Raw genomic sequence first — 23,231 nt, forward strand, 5'->3', positions numbered from 1 at the left:
TTGTTTGCATGCATTTCTGAGCTCGTCTTAATAAACTGACACTTACCTTTATTTTAAGGCTGTTTCCACATAGTAAAAACAAGCAAGAGAAACATGACTGCAATGGAATATTTTCAAAATCATCATGTATGTACATAGTTTTTTGTATTTATCCAGCTTAATGGTGTAATTATAAACTGATTTTAAATCATGAACAGTTGATCTCAATATTTGCATAAATAGCTGCTCCAAATTGAACATGTTTTCCTTCATTAAAAGCAGACTTCTGGAAGAAATAGCTGTCCAGTTGATCGTACAATGATGAAATAAAAACCCACAATCATTTATGGATTTATCCTTTTAATATAGGGAAATAACATTTTATCATTACGAGGCACCATAAAATGTAAACACAATCACTGTCATAAACCTGGATCACTGCGAGGAAAAAATATATCTGTTCACACTGAGTTACCTTGTATACATGTTGTGCCACTAGTTCTCAGCATTAATACTGTGTACATGCCTCGTGAGCCAGATTGGGTACTTTATCACAGGAAACTCAAATGGATCAAATGCTCATTTTTTAAAAGAATAAACTATTAATTTGTAGAACTACAGTAACATCCAGGTTTATCTTTCTTTCAATAACCATATTCCCTGTTATGCACACCATAATAACATCACAGTGAAATGTATGATGAAACAAAATTTCTTTGATACACTAGAAAACATTGCTCAGTGATACATTTACATTCTATTTATATATGATTAAACATTTGTTCATACAGTACCTTCTACAGGATTACTGGGTAATTTTTTTTTGGGGGGTGGGGTCAGGGTTTATATTTTTGGATATTACTAACATGATAGCTACATCCCTTATATGCAAACATTTGATCTAGAATTTTGAGGGAAAAAATCAGTATGTGGTTAAGCAGCTTCTTAAATACATGGTCTATGAAATCATATGCATTGTATGAAAACGCTGCCAATGATATATAAATGTATTCTTGATCTGCTTTTCACTACATCAAATTTAAATCAATATAGACCACAACACGGTCAGTCAGTTATATTCTTAATCTGAACAGCTTGGGAAAAAGAAAAAGAGTATGTACATGGAGAGAACAGCAAAAGTAAATGCATTTGAACAAGGAATGTTAGGTGGCTGTTCTGGAGGAAACTTCTATTGCAACTTTCATTTCCACAGTTGTGTGCTCAGAGTCTGACCAGAGGAGCTTCCAGTCCATCCTGCCACTGTGCTGGGGGGCTGGCCAAAGCCCATCACGTTGCTGGAACTACTGAGATTCATCCCGGCCATTTGCTGATTCATCTGTGAAGCATACACAAGTCTTGTTAGTACTGGTGCTGAGAAACAACACACTATTAGCCAAAAAGCAGTAATGCCTCCTAAATTAGCAACCCAGTTAAATTATATTTTCCTAACTTTAATATTTCTTATTAAATATTGACTCAAGATAAGCTTCTGAACATTTTTCAAGAGACCAGCTTGTCGGAAACCAGTTTCTGCTCACGTGATCATCATTATACATAGGTTGGCTGGCTGTAGCACTTGGTGTCTATGACAAGCCTACAAACATTCTGCTGGTGAATTCACAGAGCATGTGACAACGAAATCTGATGTGTTGCAGTTGGTAACAGCCTGAAGTTTCAAAGCTAACCAACAAAACGTTGGCAACTGCAATAAGGAAACACCAAAGCAGGTAGCATAGCCTTATCTACATTTGCAACTCCACATGGTTTTTGTTTCAGCAGTATTTCTTTGGAGACCTCAAAATCTTGACTACGCTTTTTTATATAAATTGTCCATTTAGCTGGCCAAAAAAGATACAGATTTATTAACTTGAGTGTTGTCTAAATCTAAGCATTTTTGCTAAAGAAGCAACTCAAGATACCCTAACTACTTTAAAACAAATGGTTCACCTGAAATTAAGAAAGGTAACTAAAGGTGGGAAACAGTTCAAAATCAAGCACATTCATCTTAAGGACAGTGCAAAAAATACTTCTACTTTCTAAAACTATTATCTATTTGGTGTAATTTTCAGCACCCAATATAAAAACCTTTAAAAACCTCTTACCTTCTAAAAAACACTTACTGACAAGCTCAAAACTTAACCATATAGACAGAGTAAAGATGTCCCCTCTTAAGTGTTTGAGAGCAAGACAGCAAATAATAATCAGAAGCAACGAACAGGGATGTTGGCTAAGCAGCATCAGATTAAAGTAAGAGACTGCATTAGGTAAAATTTCAGAGTTCATGTGAACAAAACCATGCAACACCAGTGTACAAAAGGAAATTGTGAAAAACTGGTGAAAGAAGTTGTTAAATGAACTGCAAGCTAGTATTTCAGGGTAAAATTCAGTACTGTGTGCTTTCACACTTTTATCCGCAAAAATGACTGACCAATCACTGAACATGGAAATTAAAAAATGCTGATGAGAACATCTCACCTAATTGTTAATCTCTTCTTGAGCAGAATTCTTAAGAAGCAGACTATATAAAGCAGGCTATTCTGGTAAGTAAAGCAAGCTCTTCCCCTTTTAACTGAAACACAGTTTCCCTACAAATTGCTGAATATGAGCATACTGATATTATTATCTGGTGTGCAAGTAGTGCAGAAATAGGTAGGAGCTTGTCCTGTGAGCCAACTTTTAATATATATTTGATAAGAAGCATGATTTTTATGTCAAAGCTGATATGGGGCTTTTTTAAAGTCAGGTATCTTAAAAAAAAAGATACAGTTGTTAACAGTAAGACCATAGAGGATTTTTTCATTTGAAATTCTGGAATTCTCACATTTTAAAAAGTAATTTTTGAAGCCGAATGACAGCCTCTATTTTTAAATAAGGCCTATTTTATTCCTTTAAGAAATACTGCTTACCTTCATAACTGTTCATACTGCAGGACTTTATGTACTTAAATCTACATAAGTCATTAAGGTTCACTTCATGAATCACTAGAGTAAGCAGCATGTAAATATTGTATTGTTCTTCTCATTAAAAACGTATGAAAAAAAAAGTTACTATCATCCTATTGATCTCTTAGGGAATCGTTTATTTAAAAAAAAAAGCTTTCAACTACATGATTTTAAGATGTTTAATTGGACACTGTATAAATATAGTACTAAGTGTATACTGACACTTAGAGAACCCTTTAAACATGTTTAAGAAATAAAAAACAGCATGGAAATACTACAGATAAGTAACATGGATCTAAGCAAATTATGTACAGTAGAATATCGCAGTGTAAAGCAGTGTACATTCCACTGCAATTTATCCTGAAGTCTGTAAATTAAAGTATTAACTGTTAATAGCCATCCTCAAGCAATTAAATTCTGCTTTTAGCTATACTGCTGTGTTTACACTTCAGTATGGCATGATTACAGTGAAGCTAGTAGGTTATTATTTTATTTAACCTAATTCAGACAATGGGCTGAGACTAGCTACAGTAGCAGAAAGCTGAGTTTGGTCTCCCTTGGCAAAGTTTATTCTGTGCTTTTTATTAGTTATCTTTAATTTATTTCATTGTGGATTCTTTCTCCCTGCGTGTCTGAGCAACTCATAGTCCAGCAGTCTGTAACTCAGCTCCACTGCAGCTGTCTTCCTACAGCTCAACAGTTTGTATCAGAAAAGCAGCATCTTTTTTTTTTTTTTTTTAAATCATCCTTATTTGGGAACAGGGAGTGTTTACCTGAGTGAGGTTCCATTGAGCTTGTTGATTTTGTTGCAATCCATACTTATTTTGTGGAGTAACCATTTGTCCCACCATTCCACCTTGAGGTCCAACGACATTCTGAGGAAGTCCCATCACACCAGTTTGTGCAGTACCAGTAAATCCATTGGGCATTCCCATTCCTACCATCACACCCGTGCTCTGTCCCATGACTGGCACCGATTGTCCCATCATGCTTCCCATCATTCCAGTTGCTGCAGGCACAGGAACTCCCATGGCTGGAAAACCTTGAAAGTGAGTTGACGGTTGTGTGGTAAATGGCATAGAGGACGAGCCCATGAACATACCTGTATCAGAGAAGGGAAGATTTCAGAAAAAGTGTTTTGTGATTTTCAACCCACGTGCCCCAAAGTTGGAAACGCATCAAAATAATTTTCAAGGATAACTTTATCCAGTTGTATGTCAGCACTGTTAATTTACTTTCTCTAAAAGTAGGAAGTTGCTTAAAATCTCTCAAAGGAAAGGGACTCACCACCACAAATTAACCGCCCAAAAGAGTTTGGCAAATCCCTGTGATCAGTGAGAATCTTTCAATTGCTGTACTACAAGTCTTTGGTTTCACACAAATATAGCCAAAATCAAAACATGACAGCTCTGCACTCATCCTGGCAGAATTAGATGGCAGAAGCTGAATTCACAAATCTTTCAGTCAAATGCATACTTGGTAATTTCAACAGCTATAAATACATTACAATCACACTATTGTGTTCTGCAGCTTCAATATTCATGTTTCAGTAATTTTCCCATTGCTTGTAAATGGTAAAAACAGAATTCCTCATTTGAAGAGAGGCAGCAGAGTACCCCACCTTGGTTGTACACTCGTAGGAGATTATTGCATTCCAAGTAAAGCTTAAAATAGGATTGCATTAGAAACGGTCACAACATGATTTACCTGGTGCATTCTGCTGCTGCATGGTTCCTGTGCCATACAGCGATAAGATGGAGTCTTTGGAGAGCTGTTTCTTTGCCGACTCTTCTGATTTTGTTGTTTGCTCAGTGAACAGATCGAGATCCCCGGATGCTGCAGACAAGGTGGCAGCTGCTGGTTTAGTGGAAGCGCTCTGGGAAATAAAGGTCAAGACAGACTACTGAAGGAAAGCAGCAGAAGTTGTTACATTAAATATTTACTGCACACCCTCATCCCTTAACAACATGAAAACCAGTCCATTTGTAGAGATTAAATTAAATGAGGCTTTGAAAAGCAAGACAGCAGTACATGCGGTATGGCAAGAACACCACCCAGACAGGTTATGAAACAAGACTAAAACCCAGACCAACACCAGGGATTACACATACAGGTTATTCACTCTTGGTGCTCCTACATTATTATTATTTTTTATCAGCGAGCAGCATAAATCACAAGCTCTAGCTAGATTATGAAAAATAATTAGGAAATCAATAAGGAGATTACAATTCACATCTCATTAATCCTCTCATAGAATAAATTAGAGAGGAGCTAACAAAAGATTCAGTGTTTTAGAATATACTCCAGCTAAGAGGATCGTATTTTTTGGAGAAAAGGCAGAAATAAAATTTCAGTTGATAAACTAATACAAGTTCTAAAATACAATGTAATTAGCTTTTAGTTCTTTAAGTACATTTGAGTTATTGAGAAAGCTTAATTATCTGAAGCTTACTGTAGCCCAGGACTGAAAACCTAAAACACACTCAGGCTGTCAGGTTTTTTATTGCTCTTGCACCAAGTGTTTTATAAACAAATTTCCTCCAAGTGTCTGTCAGTTATGTTACTTTGCTGTTAACACACACACTTCCATACCAGAGTTTGCTTAGGTAACAAGGCAATATGCTGCATTCCCATTAAATTTCTTAAACCAACTCATTCTGTTAGCAGTGGGAACTTTCAGTACAAATCAACTGTATGCACACTGCAAGAAAGCCAGGATCATAGCACGTATTTAAGTTATGGTCCAGCCAAACAACGCCACCCAGTTAGCATACATCTGCCTGATGCCAGAACCTATGCGATTTTTCAACCCTTTTCTACAAAACACAAAAACCTACTTGCAGTACCACAATGAATGGACTGGATTTGCAGTCAGGTCCATCTCCTTCTTCACCATCATCCCACAGCAACGCCTGTAGGACAAGATGCCACCCCAAAACAAGCAGCTGCTGTAAGACATCTGTATTCCCCCTTGGAGCCACAAACTCGATGCTTTCCTGGCTTTGCTGGCAGGCCCTGAAAACTCCCCTACACATACTGACACTGGATTTGTACCAACACTGCAATACGAGCATTGGGTACACAGCCTCAAAAAGCGTATCTGACTGCTGCAGTGTTAAAAAGCTATAGGATAAGGCAGTGTTATAAATTAGGGGAAAAAAAAAAGTGATACCAACTAAATTGGTCAGAAACCATAGGGAGAAAAAGTGTGGATTCGGATGATTGATGGGCAGAATCTCCAAAACTACTGTAGGAAGGGCAGAGAGTAAGGAACAGGAACTCTCTGGCAACTGAAAACCCTGCATTTATACCATACTCAATTTGGGCAAAAGTCAAACTGAGACCCTACGGAAACCATCCTACAAAGAGTAGGATGATGGCACTACAAAGGGGAAAGAAGACAGAAAAAGACCGGGAACTGTTTAACACCCATGAAATCATCTCTCTGGCCAACATGTACTTAAATTACCAACTTCCTTCAGCACATATTAATAAAGCTGGTGCCTCCTGCTTGTAACTGACAACAAATCGTGATTGCAAAGCCAAAATAAGAGTTTTGTAATGGGCAGTAGGAAGTCCTCTCAATCTGTGAGGATTATTTGTCAGGCTGGTGTGGCGTTCTTTGAAAATACCAGAGATGAATTTAAATGATGTATTCAGGTAACAGTCTACCCTAAATGGTTGTATGTTTCCCATGCATCCACGCAGGAAGTCTCATTACCGAATTATTGTATGTTCTCCCGTTACCAAATTATTAGACGTTCTCCTCTTACTGCATAAGGTAGCCTCTGTACAACAGCCATGCTCAGCATACTGGAGAAAGACATTTTAATAGCAGAGGTGAGTTAACAGAGGCATCTTCTTCTCTGCCACTCATGCTGCAGTAAGGAAAAGGTTTGCTTTTTTCTAGGAGGGAGAACAGTAGTATCTGTGTTTTTTCTGTTTTTTGTTTGTTTTCATGTGCATTTTAGTTTGGTTTTAAATAAACAATAGCATCAGAGATAAACTGTTCTCATCTGGGATGACCTCAGGTTAAAATTGTCTCCAGATACATGAAATATTGCTACCTGTAGATGCTTTAGTGAAATAAAGCAAATCATACATGTGTGCACAAAAGAGAAGAGACAGCTAAAGACCATGGGGACTGATCAGCTGCTATGTTTGAAATGAATGTTCAATGAACATCTTTTCCTTCAGTTTGTTTGGGGAAGATTGTAAGAGGAGCCAAAGGCACTGAACAACCACTGCCCTAAGTGTTCAACAGCTAAATAGATGGAAGATAATGCAAAATACATGGCAAGAAAACAGCAGGTGGCATTCAAGTTAAAAAAACATTGAGATCATTTTCACATACCTAACATTCTCATGCTCTCCAAGGCCTCTAGATAAGCATGTCTTGAATACATATAGTATCAGGCCTTCAAGACAGGCTACGTGCAGTACTCTCAGTCGCTGTATCAAAACTAAACACTTGTCAGGTGGTTAAGAAACAACACTGCTGAGCTGTTTAATACAGCACAATTTATCTGAACTACTAGCAGTTATCTCAAATGTGCGTCACGTTCAAATGTAAGTTGGTTTAGTTATTGACAGCTTATTTATTACCTGTAAAGGTAACACCTAAGCAAGGGAAATTTTCACCATAAAGTATCTGTCAAATGTGTCAGGACCACAAATCTGGTAGCTGAATCCATCGCTTTACCATCTGGCTACACAAATTGCACATGGCTATTTTCACAGAATCACAGAATTTTGCATATCTACATTATTTCTCCATTAGACTGTAAGCTTCTTAGCACTGTTACCTCCACTCCGAACTGTACAGCATGCATACTAATAAGACAGCTTTCAAAAGCATGCCAAGATACAGACTTATATAAGGAGTTCCTTAGTTCCTTCTCTTCCCCCAGGCGCAGAGTGATGCAGATCCTGTTACTGTAATAACATCCATCATATCTAAATTCCAGCTCTTCTTCAACAATTCATTAGTCTGGTATGGCTTCTGCACTGAATTATGTACATTTTTACTCATCATGGCCCAGAATGTAAAGTTATTGAAGAGAAAGTAAAAAAGTAGTAGTAGTATACTGCAAAGTATAGGCTGGAAACACTTCATAATGCCTACAAATTTTCAGCATGCAGAGAGGTCCAAGAACAAGCACCTTCTACTCTTCATTCCCTGTCAAGCCTCTTCAGCTGGGCCATGTCTTCAGGAAACAGAGGGGAACCTGGGTCACGATTCTGGTTTGTCTATCACAGACGAGGAAGAAAGTTTAATTCAACTAAATCCACAAAGATTGCAACATTACAAGCATCCATTGTTCTGCCAGTTCCCTAGGAAGAAGAGATGTCACCCTACTGCAGACTTCATGGTCTTCTCTGAAGCACTGCATTCTTTAAACGTAAAACTAAAGAAGCACAAGAGTAGTTAAAACGGGAGAAAGGTAAACTAAGGAATGTCTGTATATAGCTTGAAGCAGTCTTTTTCATCAAGAATACAATAAAAGAGGGCACGTTCTTGCCACTCAACACAAGAACAATTGAGATTTGCATCAGAAGTTTCAAGAGTTTAAAACTGAAAAAGGCCAACACCGAATAACTGAAATACAACACTTGGGAGAACGTGAGCCGGCCGTGTGCTCAGGTGGCCAAGAAAGCCAACGGCATCCTGGCTTGTATCAGGAATAGTGTGGCCAGCAGGACCAGGGAGGTGATTGTCCCCCTGTACTCTGCTCTGGTGAGGCCACACCTCGAGTCCTGTGTTCAGTTTTAGGCCCCTCACTACAAGAAAGACATGGAGGCCCTGGAGCGTGTCCAGAGCAGGGCTATGAAGCTGGTGAAGGGCCTGGAGCACAAGGCCTGTGAGGAGCAGCTGAGGGAACTGGGGGTGTTCAGCCTGGAGAAAAGGAGGCTCAGGGGAGACCTTATCGCTCTCTGCAACTACTTGAAAGGAAGCTGTGGGGAGCTGGGGGTCGGCTTCTTCTCATAGAGAACTAGTGATAGGACAAGAGGGAATGGCCTCAAGTTGTGTCAGGGAAGGTTCAGGTTGGAAATAAGGAGACATTTCTTCTCAGAAAGAGCAGTCATGTATTGGGACGGGTTGCCCAGGGAGGTGGTGGAGTCACTGTCCCTGGGGCTGTTCAAGGAAAGGTTGGACATGGTGCTTAGGGACATTGGTAGTAGGGTGATGGTTGGGCCAGATGATCTTGGAGGTCTTTTCCAACCTCAATGCTTCTATGATTCCATGACCTCAAAATGATTCAAATCTTTTGCACCAATGCTTCCAGCAATATTTGAACTACCACAACATGAACACACATATTAAAAAAAATGAACTTAGGACCAGCGCTAACCAATGTTAATTTATACTAAAGCGTGCAGAAATCCTCTTAAGCTTCTTTGTGAGATAAACAAACAGCTATTGGCACCAAAACAGATAATTCAATAATTTAAAGATCATTTGACCACTTCTATGTTCTGTAATCTTATCACTGACACCGCATCTAAACAACTTGCTGAAGAAGGGGCAGGAGCAGCAAGGTGCTGAAGAATTCCCAGTGACCAACTTCCCAAACACAGACTAGAGATCCGAGTAGCTTCAATTTGTGGACACAGACATAATTACACAGGATTTCAGCTCTGCCTACCATGTGCAAACACACAGCGACTGCCTGAGTAAGAAGCTTCAGTGTGAACCCCAAATCCAGCCTGCCACTGAACACTGCCAGTCATCATCAGACACCACAGATTGTATCAACGATGATAAACTGGTCAAGTACAGCAGACTAGTGATTAGGAAAGGAGATAAGACAACTTTCTACAGTTAGAGACAGAATTTGGTAAGTTTGGTAGTAATTAATTATAGTCACAGTGAAGAGTCACTCCACGTCCCCCATGTTCAGATGAAGCAATAAACTTATCTTTCAGATTACCTCAAAATCTAGAGGGATAAAATAAACATGAGCAGAAGCCACAAGCAATCCAGCAGATCATAATATAACAGAACTAAATAGCTCTCCAGTAAGGCCTCACACAAAGAACATTCACCTTAAAGCAAGTTTCTGAGTAAGTCATTTTCTGTCCAGAAAAAAACAAGGACTACGACACATCATCATTACCACAACTTTTGTTAAGAAGTTAAAGCTTGTGGGCTGATTGATAGCAGCCACAGTATGTGCATACATCTGGTCTCAGGGAAAAACAAGTATTTGAGAATGCGTAGTTATCTAAATCACATCACTACTTTAAAGTTTGCCTTCAAACACTCATGAAGAACATACAGCATCTCTACAAAAACAATTTTTGATAGCCCTTGCTCCAATTCTCAGTTCCCAATATGATCCAAAACAGGCACACAAAAATCCAAAGTGTAATTTCAGTGGATTTTAGTATTTTGCTCAATTAAAGATGCATGTGAAGTGTTTCAGTGACTTTTTAACTTACTACCTACAGTTCTCCACGTCTCCCCCATGCTACAAGTTTCCGCAAAGAGTGAAGATCACGTTTTTGCTGGAGGATATTCCCATACAAAATCTGAAATTACAATCTGGCTGAAACAATTTAGGAAATTGCTTAATTACAACTAAGAGTGATAGACCGTTGTTCAATTCCCATCCAATGTTTGGCAACAAAAAACCTTGTACTAATAATTATAATTCAGCTATGCTCACTTCACATTACAAAGTGTCACTAACCGTACAAAATGTCATTTTTTCTTTTTCTGTCCACGAATACTGCATAATTGGTAAATTTTATAGCAAATGCCTTTTATCTAGCTTTACAGTTGGAGCTGGTTAAGCTAACTGAAACCCTCTTGAATTTGCTAGTCAGCAAATTTCTAGAAAAAAAGTTACCCATTCCCATATTGTGCATTTCACAAAATCAACTGTTGTTTGTGTTTTTTTTTTTTTTTAATATCCAGCTACACAGAGAAGTAGGAAGAAATATTTTTAGTTTTTATGGAAACTATAATAAAGACGCATCTGAAAGGAGAGTAAAAGTCAATAAAACACTGTATACTGAAGTAATGGTTGAGAACAAAAAATAAATAAATGCTTTTGTTTTCATTTAAAATCATGTCTTGGCCATGTCGACTGTCACTACAAATCCTAAGTTCTTCAGACATCACACTGTTCTGTTCTCATAATAAAACATTCAAACAGTACACTTCTGGGCTCTGCAGTGCCATAAAAATACTCATTGAATACTAAGTCCTATCTTAAAGGTTAGATTGGAAAAGAAAAGCAATCCTGTGAATAATGAACGAGCGTATGTTGCTCCTGCAAATCAGTCTGAGGAACAGAAGTTATATTTCCTTCTCTTTTGATGCCCACAAACCCTGCTGTGGTATCTCAGAAACACCTGTGCAGAACACCACAGCAAATCTGGGTGAGCATGTAAGCCATATTATTTTGCATTTGATCCCTTATTCTACCTTCAGTTTTTGAAGTCAGTTCATTCTATTATTAGATATTCAAACAAGTGCTACTCATCCCAACTTCAGAATTGGCCACAGATTTCTACTCTAAATTTTCCAATAACAAATGTAGGAACTGCACAGTAGGGTTACTCAGCTACTGGACTCCATGTCCACCTTCCCATTTGCAGTCTCATACAAAATAATTACAGAACATAATCACACCACCTCTTTGCGTCAGTACATTAAACAGAGAGAATCCTTAAAATCTCATAACAAAGCATAGTTTCCAGCCTCCAGTATTTTCCTGACACTTCCTTGAATCCCATCCAACTTTCAGGGTCCCTGAATCCCATCCAACTTTTATCCATGTTGCAAAATACTCATTCTGCTGCCAAATGAGAGGCACCCTCAAGTCCTTTCCAGAATCAGTGCCCACACTAGATACCACCGTCCAAACGTGCAAGACCTGCAAGGCCTTTTTAGACCTAAAGGAAAATGGAATATTCACTTTACCAAGCAAGCCATTTAATCAGCACCAGAAACCCATCCTCTGCTACCTACCATTTCCCTGTCTCTAATCTAGGGAAATTATCTGTTTATATCACATTTTCTTTGAGACTACTGATTAAAAATGGAAGACAACCAAGAATTAAATCTTGCAAGATGCCATAAGGGCCATTTATTTGATAAAAGTTCTATTTGCTGCTCCTGATTATGGCTCTCAGAAAAAAGCAAATTATCACTAAAAATCTGGACTGGTTTGTTAACTGCAAGTAAATATAGCCACGCTTCCCAGGATACAAACAAGTTGATACTTAGCAGATATTGAGAATATTTTCCTTTTTACTACTTTGTAATCTATTTAATAAGTGCTATCCTTGGTCTACAAACTAGCACAATCACAGATAAACTATAAATATCAGAACAATCTTTATCACAGAAATGCACTTTCTTACCTTTAACTGCTAATACGTTTTATTCAATATGCTGTAGCAGCCACCCCATTATTTAACGCTTCAGAAATCATCACCATCCAGATAATCACCCTTCACTTAACTTTTTCTCATTCTTAAGCATTTAGCCTTCTTTTTGGCTTCCTGAACTCCGCAGCTACATCACTTGTTTAACCAGCGGATCTCACCGCTTGCTCACGGAATGGAATCAAGAGAAAGCTGCAATTCTGAAAGCTCCCTGAAAAGACTGATTGGGCAATGTTAATTGTACCCCAAAAATCTTTTCTCCTGTGCAGACAATAACTACATATAGGGGAAATCATTTCCAGCATCAGAAAGGCAGGAAAAGGGGAAAAACACAAGTCAGCCCTTCCTATTACACGTGCTACTATTGCTGGTCTGTTTATTATGGGGTTGAGTGGAAACTGCATGATTCTAGATTTCAATTTACCCAATCTACACCAAAATTGGATACATTAAACAGCTCAGTGAAGCTGGAAATGGGCTCCTGCTTTTCCCATCTAGCTCTACAGGTAGGTTTATCTAGATCAATTTTGACATAAGGCTGTAGAATAGCAGACAGCGTGCACTTAGATACCGTCCTTTCTGGTACTTTGAACACAGACATCCACAAGAGCCAAGAAAATCCATACCAACAATTTCCTTTGCAGTCTGAGCTAACACATCCAAACCACTCATCTCTCACCATTTACAGCTGGCTGAAGGCATGCTGGGAAGCCTGCCTTATCTGTAGTTTTTATGCTGAAAAAGAAGCGTGATTTCAGGCTCTACAACCCTACCCAGCACTTTTCAGAAAGCCAGCCCTCAGCAACAACTAGATGAGGGGAGAGTAAAATATATAGAATAACAATTACAATCAAACCTTGTGACAACAGCAATTGCTCCTCAAGGCTTTGAGGTGACCACAGTGACAAACGGATCATTTGGGAACAAAATTACAGTAGGCCAGTCCAATCACAATTACTTTCCATCACCATTCCTTCCAGTTTATATATGATCGGAACTACTGGGGAAGGAAAAGTAAGTACGGATCATAGGTCCCAAAGCATAAATTCAAGAATACAGACGACCTTCCTGCTTCAGCTGAGTCAGGCAGAAAGCCTTCTGCAAGCAGAAGCCTCCAAATAACCTTAAAAGGTCTCCATAGGTGGGGCAAAACCTCCCTGTCAGAAGCCACTTTGGGTAAGGAAGTCATCCCGTGTGCATTCTCATCTATACCTGCCACGTTCAGCACCAGCACTTTGTTCTCTGAGGCTGAAAGCTACTTTGATGGAGCTGCAGCATGAAGTGCTTTCTTTGTGCATCCCAAAGCTGCCTTTCCCAGCTACGGCAGGCAAGGCAATGGGGTCTCTTTCGAACTGTCATGGTGCTATGACAGGGAGGAGGCCAGGTGTAGGGGTTTCATGCCACCCCTTCCTTGAGGAAGGAGGGACACACAAGTTCCAAGATGAGAAAAAGACAGATCAGTCCAGGAAGCAGTATTAGTTTTTCTTGGTATCCATTCTTGATTTTGGGTATGATGCTTGAGACCCCAATTTGTCAGCAGCTTTAAGACAGAAGCATCTGCTGTAGCGTTTCCTAAATATCCCTCTTAATTCTATATCCAAGCGCAGGGAAGCCTGAAGAAGTGTGAAAAATGTAGTCACTATGGCTAGAGTCTCCAGCTGCAAACAGACACATTCCTTCTCTCTGAATCTCCATGAGAACAACTCCTGGAAAGAAACTATGCGCACCAACACACAAATTGAGGCACACATATGGCCAAATAAATTTTACCTGAGCAGGAGATACAGCAGCTGCTGGTAAAGGATTAGAGATCATCGGACCGAAGATATCCAGGTCATCGTTCAATGCTGCGGCAGTAGCAGTGCCTCCATTTGTAACAGATGCTTCAGCTGGACCATCTTAAAAAGACAATGGAATTGCATTTGAAGTGAAAATTGTTAATATTTTAATGGGTAATAAATAATTAAAAAATAATTAAAGCTGCCCATCCTCCCCACTGCCATCAAATATGTATTCAATTCCTAAGATAAGACTGTTCTCATTATTCAGAGTAAGTTTCTGTAAAGCAAATTTTAATTTATGTAGAGTTCTAATTAAAGGATTTTTTTTTGAAGTCATACAATTACACACAGGTAGCTAACTTCAAATATATCTACCAGAAACTTCTGAAACACTTACAGACTCTCAGTAATATATTCCAAATTTAAAACACAGACTACAGATCACCATTTTTAAACTTAAAAAACTTCAAGAACCTTCAAAAACAGTTAATATTTATTTAAGAAAAAACAGTCACTTGCTCCTTTTTACTACAATGTATGGCGTTTTTTTCCAATATCCTACAACCATGAAAATTATCAAGCACAGCGAAAAGATCTATTTCCAGAGCAGAGGTCTATCATTGGAATATCAGCATTAGCAATCTCGTGATAACACACAAAGCATATGCCTTGCTACCACAGAGAAGTATGTAAGGCAGAAGGGAGATGTGAGGTTTTGGTATATTAAAATTTCTACAACTCTAATAAAAGCACAGAAGCGGTCTGATTAGTGAAGAGCATGGTTGAAATGCAATGTTTAATTAAAAGCAAATCATAAGAGGCTTCCAACACTTATTTAAAATAATACAAGTCCATCTCTTAAATAACTGCAGCATTCTTTCCCATCTGTAAAACAATCATAAATGAATTGGCATTTTGTTTTATTAAAGACAGAATAGAATAAAAGAGTAAGTTTATTAGTTAGAAATAAGATCTCCTTTTGCTCCTGTTTTTTTTTTAGAAACACGAATAACTGGCTGAATGTAGTAAAATCTGTCACCTTGCATGTAGAATATTCTCATTTTTCATTATTTTGTTCAGTCACATGCAAACTTGCTGCAGTGCCAGCAGCTGGAGACTACTGCTCCCAGTAGCCCAGGATGCTGACAAGTTGGAAGAAGCCTGAAGGCATCACCAGACACTTCATCAGTTTCCTCACTCAAGTGGTTTCTAGGCTATCACAGAAGAGCTGACAAGATTTTTAGCTGTTAACTCGTATTAGAAGTCAGTGCATCGGAAACAGTCCGTACGAAATATCCCCACAAGATGTCTTCATGTTTCAATGATGCCTGCCTTCAAACTCTGATGGCCCACCGTCCATCCATGACACCCCCACCCCTTTGGCCACGCTGCTCGTAAATATTTATTTTAAAAGCACAGCCTGGTACTGCTATGTGTTTGAAAAGCTGACACTGAAGTCACAAATGTCAAAATCTGGCAATGTGGAATGTGTCTGAAGTTACCGCCACCCACCCATATCCATCTTTTGCCTTACTTTAGAGAAGCTAACCTTTGTGCCTTTGTAAGCACAGAGAATGTGGCATGGCTACAGCTGCTACAGAAACTGTAACAGAACAGGCTGTGGTATATGTAAAACCCCCAGCATACTTTAAAGCACTTTCTGCACCCTTTTCATGCAGGGAATTAGGAAACAACCAAGTGGAAGGGTGCTGGGTTGCAATTCTTTGAAAGCTGTATGCTTGCTTTTGTGACTCCTTCAGACACAACGTGATTTTATGCCTTGATTCAGTATCAAGCAGGAACATTAATAGTTCCTAATTCCTGTTTGCTAATTCTCAAATCCACTTCGTATCAATAGGAAATTCAGACCAAATTGTGCACGCCAGCAAAGGCACGCAGACCCAGTAACAAGACCGAAATACCTACAAGGCAGGGATACAGGAAGGCTGCAAGTGAACAGCATTCTCCAGAAACTGAACCTCAGCATGTGTGTTTATTGCCCTAAGTTCCCCAAAGTCTGTAAGGATAATTATGCTGTCTTCAAGGACTAAGAAAGACTCAAGAACTCCACAGAGGCAAAATGGCCATGGGAATGGCTTGGCCATATTAGACCTTCTGTACTAAATAAGTTAGTGACTTGAACAATGATGACAGGACTGCAGTAGCCACATCACAGTTAATTCCTGTGTCATGATTTGACTTTGCTGGGAGGATTACCACTTCAACAATTCTGAAAACCAAAGTTACACAAAGTCATCTATGATCATGGCAAACCTGCTTACATCTTAGCCATGAAGATCTCCTTTCCTTATTTCTGTTCTGATGACTGGAAGCCAGCAGACACCGTACAAATAATCTGGTCCACCATTCATCCACACCCATGCTTTAAGATATGTGCAGATAAACGTATTTGCACACAAGGAACAAGCTTCTGGCAGTGCCAAGTGTTCTATTCATTTAAGGTCATTCTGCAGACAGGCAGTTCCAAAAACATCTCCCCAAAAGTTGACTGTTTCAGATAAATTTAGGAATGAACAGTGCATAATTTTCAAGCAAAAGGATTTGTCTAGAATTAATAATTTAACGTTCTCATTTTCTCAGTGAGACACGTGTATTAAAGAGAAAATCTTACATTCCAAAGTGGTGCAGTTTCCCTGAATGTAAAAATGTTTAACGTAAGACTTTAAATTTAAACATAGTCATTTAGTAAAACAAACATTTCATATGTTTGAGCATTCATTGGAAGAACACATTTGCAAGAGCACATTTTCTTTCAAGTATTTAATAACCTGCTTATAAGTTAGTACTATGAAAACTTAAGTTTTCAGCAGATCAATCTAAAGCTGTTTTAACAGCTATACGTATTCACAAAGACTTTTATTTGATAATGTACATACTTTCGACCTCTTACTGAATTTTACATTAAAAATGAGCATTTCCTTGTCTGTATCAGTGCAGAAGCCAGCCACTCTGAATTACTGTTTACAACATAGTTCAACTCTGGAATAACATGAGATTCTGTATTACCAATTTTTCAAAACCACAATGGTTGGAATGCTTGTATCTATTAAAAAGTGATTTGTAAAGCATTTTTTCCACAATGAAACTAGAAGATTCCAGAATGTGATAAATTTCAGAATGTAAAAAAAAAAAAACAACTAAGTGTTTTCAATCATGTTTACCATTTGTAGCAATATGAGTGTCTTCATTTAAATATATGCATGCAGGCATACACAAACTTGTGTTTCAGTGCAATAGTTCACATGTTGGGTATTCTCAACCTCAGTGCACCAGACCATTGATTTGAAAGCACTTTCTCATTTCTCTCCTCACTTTAAATTTCGAGAAATTTCTAGTTTTAACCAACAGAAGTCTTATGGAGACAATCACAGAGTTACTTGGAAAGCACTTTTAATCAAAAGTACTCCCAAACCTTCATCCTCACCAGTAGCTGCGGGTGAAGCACGAGACGTGGCACAACCCCACCGCAGTAGATGCTGGTTTTCATTGCTGTTCCTATCTGTGGTCCCAAACTTGCTCTTTCTACATCTATGACAATGTGACAGGTAATATCCGACTGCTGTCTGCCATGCTACACAACAGCAGATGCTGCTTCTGCTTTCAGATTAGGAAGTCTTATTTAAATTGGCTAGTAGAAACAAAAGCCATTTACCAGGATATATTCAATAAGTGAAGGATTTACCATTATAGTGCTTTTCTGTATACATTTTGCTGGTTTCTGAAACTTTCCAAGTCATGCTGCCTTTTGTTATGAAAGCTTTAATACACAGCATTAATGTGCGGTATAATTTTCTTCGCCAACAGTGGAAATGACCAACAGAAGAGATTCAAGGGCACAGCAAGAAGATTTATTCTTAAACTTTGCATTATGTTTCTGAAGCTGATTTTCTACGGGGCAAGCTATTTACAAGACCTTTGCTACTAAGCTGCCATGTGTTTTAATATCTCTCTCTCTATATATTTATGACAGCCATACTAAAACTTGCAAGGAAAGGAGAGAGGACTTTGAGTATGGATATGATTATTTATTGCACCAAATTATTAAAAAGGCAGAGCTGAGAAAAATAGTTGAACACTTGAAACAAAATCTGGGACAGAAATATTGTTTATATCCCAAATTGTTGTGGAGTTATATACTGCATTATTAAACTGATGTTTACTGCTAAAACCTTTGCAGAAGTGAAAAATCACTCATAGGAAGGTTGTTTCTATATAATACTTCTCAAAATGAAATGTGGAAAGCCAGAAAGCTAACAATGCCACATGCCCCGAGTGGTCGTAAACATTTTCGTTTTGAGTGGAGACCTCCTAAACATGATCTTAACATAGCAGCAATACCATAAATATTAGCATGTATTTATGTATGCAAATGATATTTATGTACTTATAAATGTCTTTTTTTGATTTCATAAATGCAGCTTTCCAATTTATGACCAACGATGCTGCTTTGGTACTCGCCAGACAGCACTGACACAAGCGCATCTCTCTCATATGCAACACCGTGCTACATTTCATGCTATGATGAGGCTCTCAAAACTTCACAGAAATCCTTCACAGAATGTTTCCCCCTCACAAGCAGACAGATATGCAGCTTTTGGCATATCCTACTTTACCTCCAAGCACATCAGATGAGTGCCCCACACATCTCATTCAATTAATGACAGCTTCCTTCTATGATGATACCACTTCCTTTCATAATGCTACCTTCCTTCCATTCAATTAATGATGCTGTATTCTGGTTCATTGTATTAGAGCTTCTTTCCAGCAGCACAATAATTATGGTATATTTAGGAGTATCTTAAATAAGCATGAATATTAAAAAAAAAAAAAAAAAAAAAAAACATGCAACATAATAAAACTCAATTTCTCCTGATTATTTGTAACAGCTTACTACACCGATTAATCAAGGATGTGCAATTAACTGGTTTATAAAAGGCATGTCTAAACACAGTAAATGGTGCAGAATATGTAAAATGAACTTTCCTTTTTTCTCATTATTCTGTAAGATAGCATAGTTTAAAAATATTAACTTCTCACTTTTTTCTGTATTCATGTAATACTGAAATAATTTAAGTGGCATACACTGATAGCATTCAGGAAAAAAAACACCTCACTATCTTAAAAAGCTATCATACATTTTTTTTTTTACAAATATTTCTTTAAATTGTCTTATTTCTATTGATCTGACGTAAATGGAGAGAATTCTTGTAAGAGGAACCCCCAAGGCACCAAGCAGCACAGAATGCAAGATTAACGCTGCTGCGATGGAGAGAGCAGTGACAGTGACTTCAATGCTGAGCAACTCTGGTTTACATGTTGTGACTTTCAAACTGAAAAAATGTTTCCTATAATTCCCCTATTAAAAATTAATGTTACAAAATCCCATGCTACCGATTTTGGCATTAACTTCCAAGTCCTAACATTCTCAATAGGGCACTCGTTCAGTGTGGGCAAGATCCAGCTAATTGTACAGATCAATAACAAAAAGCAGATTTAGCCTGCAGAAACAGGCTGTGATTCCTCATAGCTTGGGAAGTAAGGGAAAGAATTTGAGGTAGCACAGCATGAACGTTAACTATCGCTATTGCTTGTGAAGAATGTAAGAACATTGTAGAGCTTAGGGATATGGTTTAGTGGGGACTGTTAGCGTTAGGTCAGAGGTTGGACTCGATGATCTTGAGGTCTCTTCCAACCTAGAAATTCTGTGACTCTGTGATTCTGTGATTTAGCTTGTACACGTCTGTTTCCCACCTTTCTATGTCTGTGGATGACTGAATTAAAATCTACATTGAAACAAAAGGCCAAAAGGCACAAATGTTTATCTAGCTGGATCATCAAAAATTGAATTTTGAAACACTATCTCAGTTAATAGCCTCCTGAACAGGACAAACGCAAGGAAACCACATGAATCTATTTTAAAAGCTCAGAAGAAATCCTTGGTGACTGTACTGTTTTTCTGCATCATGCTTCTGCTGCTGTTACAAGTTTTAAAGATGCAATTTGCCCAGGCATATTACCTTGAGAATTTTGCATTTTGTAAAGAAAAATAATAATAAAAAAATGTTTCCAGAAAATTATATTGTCTAGCTATAACTGCCGCTCGTTTTCTCAGGGTAAGTCCTACTTCACAGGATGAGGTTTACCTTCTGATGAGGTGATGAGGTCACTATTAAAAAAAAACTACTGGAGACAAAAAAAAAAAAAAAAAAAAAACAAAAAGCAATCACCCAGAGGTTAACTTCATACCCAAAGCTGCTCTTTACTCAAGAAAATACTCCCCAAGAGGCCAGGCTGTTTTGAAAGCCAGAATTCTTCTAGCATGAATTGTGATCCATTAAAATTACTTAATCTGCTATTACAAGTGATTCTGATCCATCTCGTGAAAACTTCTATCGTTCTCCATTTGCAGAAATAAAATCCCGAGGGAATGAATCACTGTTATTAGAAATGTGACCACTCAGTAAGAAAAATGAGCTATACAATCGTGTCCACTCTATTCTTGTTTGATATGGCATATAGATTGTTTTGAAGTGATCGCTCTTTTAATACCAACAAATTAACAACAAGTAGTCCACTGCAGGAATTAATTAGAAGACAACTCTCCAAATGAAACACGCAGGTCTGCTCTCATTAATCCACCTCATTTGTAGCTCAGCGGACTCTAAGTGATACTGGCTTATTACACTGCCTTTCAATTTGTTACTGAAGAAGTCTTTAACACCCCCTCCTCTAAAATCATTTTATTCTACAATACAAATTATAAACCCTGCCCTTTGTGTATCTCGCTGTGCTTCCTTACAATGAAGAACCACAGCTGCTGAACACAATTCCAATTCTCTTTCTATTGCGTATTGCATCTCGATGTGATCCGAGTTCATTACCACATCATGAAGCGGCATTACCAAGATGCTTTTCAAACAATAACTAAAAGGATACAGAAGTCTGACAGCCTCAGAACCACATATTGATTAAATTTTAATTCTTAATTAGGTCTGGTAAAGGAAAAGAAAGGAGGACCAGTTTTCCGTGACATCTGAATTACTTTTGTTTTTAACAAGTTCATTCTATATCCATAATCTAACTTCTACTGTGTTAATTAAGATTTGCTTGCCTATAGTAGCAGATTACTTGGGATGAGATACGGACCACAACACACATGCATAACCAGTACAAAAACAGTATTTTGCAGCTACTCTGCATACAGAGGGAAAATAAATTGCATTCTGAATGCCAGTGTAAATTCGAAAATAGGGAAGATGCTTTTTGCTTTGTTGCAACATTATTACCTTAAACCCCAAAGTGTGTTTTTTTTTTTAAAAAGGCAACAAAACATTTTCCAACAAATTCCAGATTGTACTACAGACTAGAAAAATAATTCCATTTTAAAAACTTATCTGCCTCATTTAACACCCTGTAAACACTACGTAGAAATCTAGAATAGTTTAAATTGAAAATACTAATATCCACTCCTAATTCATAAACAATATTCAAATTAATAAACAAATAATTCAGACAATAAAAGGGATTTAAAGTAATTACTGTAATACTTTGTTTTTCTAGGTTTTGTTTCTATCCAATGGGCAAACACATATGTTATACAAATATGGCCTTCAACAAGCAGAGGAAACACATAAAAATTACGGAGTCTGAAACAGTTTATTTACAAGACAAATGGATGGTTACCTGCCAGTCAAGAAAACAAAAGCCATATCACATAAAACTGAATGACTGTCACAGTCAGTATACAGCAAAGCAGTGCCCAGTGTATTAAATTTTACAAGATACTGGTCAGTTGCAGTGAGACACTTTATTATTCTTTTAACAAAGACAGGAGTTTTATGATATAAGGCATTTTAGAGAAATACAATTCAGATTACCTCAGCATTTCAATTAAAAAGTATGCTTGTACCATAAACTCTGAAATACCACCATCCGCAAGCCCTTTGAAGATCACTTTGGTAACTTCCCCTTCCCACAGGAGCTCATTACTCTCCTTAGCAAAACACAAGTATTGATATACACACGTCCCCATGGCATTTTCCTTTATAGTTTCAAATTCATAGATTCAATCTTACGATTTTCAAATTCAGCTAACAGCATCAGTAAGCAGAGAGAATATTTATTGAAACATAAAATGATGTATCCGTATTTGATAGAAAAACAGGTAATTATCTATTGCTTACCAAGTCCTAAAAGGTCAATAGTGGGTTCTGATGACTTTTTGGGACTTGCTTTAACTTCTAATTGCTGATCCTCCTTCTTCTGTGGCTTTAGAAAGGAAAAAAAAAATCACAAGTAAATTTTCTGATAAGTATAAAGTGCTTAAAAATTCCTATTACAGTGTCAGAAATAAAAACTCTTTTCTCTATTTGTTTATTGTAATGAATTTGATTTATAAGGAGATAAATTACAGTTTTGGTATAAAGGACAAGGTGTATTACTCTAAAACATTATCCTTATTCCTTCACTGATATGTAATCAATTTTTAAATAAAACTTCCAGGATAAATTAAAAATAAATTGAAATCTTAAACTGAGCCACTGCTTATCATGCACCAGCCAGAAATCTCTCTATGCTCTTATTTATTGACTTACTTCAGCATCCAAACTACGCCGTTCTGCATCATTAAAGAGAAAAGAGTTCTATTTTTCAAAAGCTTGTAGTAAAAATTCAGAAGCAGACTACAGACAGCCACTATTTACCCTTCTTGAAAACAGTATCTGCAGAATGTGCAGAATTCATAGTTGCTAAGTGCAAATCTGCTTCCACACAGATGTGTTTTTACGGTCCTTCTTTGTAAACCTGAAGGCAAGTGACACCATTTGTCTCCTTTGGAGAAGGAAACTTCTCATCTTTTCTTGCCAAGACACTTCTAAGAGAATGTAAGATGGTATTGACATGAAATTTGACTATGAAAATGACTTCATAGATCTATTTATAGTTTGTCTCATACTAATATCAATTGACCATCCTAATCCATCTAAACATCACTTTTTAAAATGAACATAAACTGGTTTACAGTAGTGACATGGAAAATGTATCCTCTTCTATGTATCTAATATGCCTTTACTCCATACTTAATCACAAAAAAGCACACCTGAAGTGAACT

General features: G+C 37.6%; 1 protein-coding gene across 4 annotated transcripts in view; it reads right to left on the reverse strand.

The window, feature by feature from the left end:
• Window positions 1-23,231, reverse strand: part of SMAP1 (small ArfGAP 1) — an 85,424-nt gene that overhangs the window by 1,293 nt on the left and 60,900 nt on the right. For 2 of the 4 annotated variants that reach the window (XM_084283836.1, XM_084283834.1), the window contains 6 exons: window positions 22,306-22,390; window positions 14,091-14,218; window positions 5,759-5,833; window positions 4,629-4,797; window positions 3,695-4,023; window positions 47-1,315 (listed from right to left, as the gene is read on the reverse strand). In XM_084283836.1, the coding sequence (XP_084139962.1) occupies window positions 1,181-1,315; window positions 3,695-4,023; window positions 4,629-4,797; window positions 5,759-5,833; window positions 14,091-14,218; window positions 22,306-22,390 (921 nt within the window). In that variant the 3' untranslated portion in view covers window positions 47-1,180. The remainder of the gene's footprint in view (window positions 1-46; window positions 1,316-3,694; window positions 4,024-4,628; window positions 4,798-5,758; window positions 5,834-14,090; window positions 14,219-22,305; window positions 22,391-23,231) is intronic. The other 2 variants (XM_084283837.1, XM_084283835.1) reach the window with 1 other exon arrangement.

Source organism: Netta rufina (assembly GCF_964035555.1).
Source record: "Netta rufina genome assembly, chromosome: 3".
NCBI lineage: Eukaryota > Metazoa > Chordata > Aves > Anseriformes > Anatidae > Netta > Netta rufina.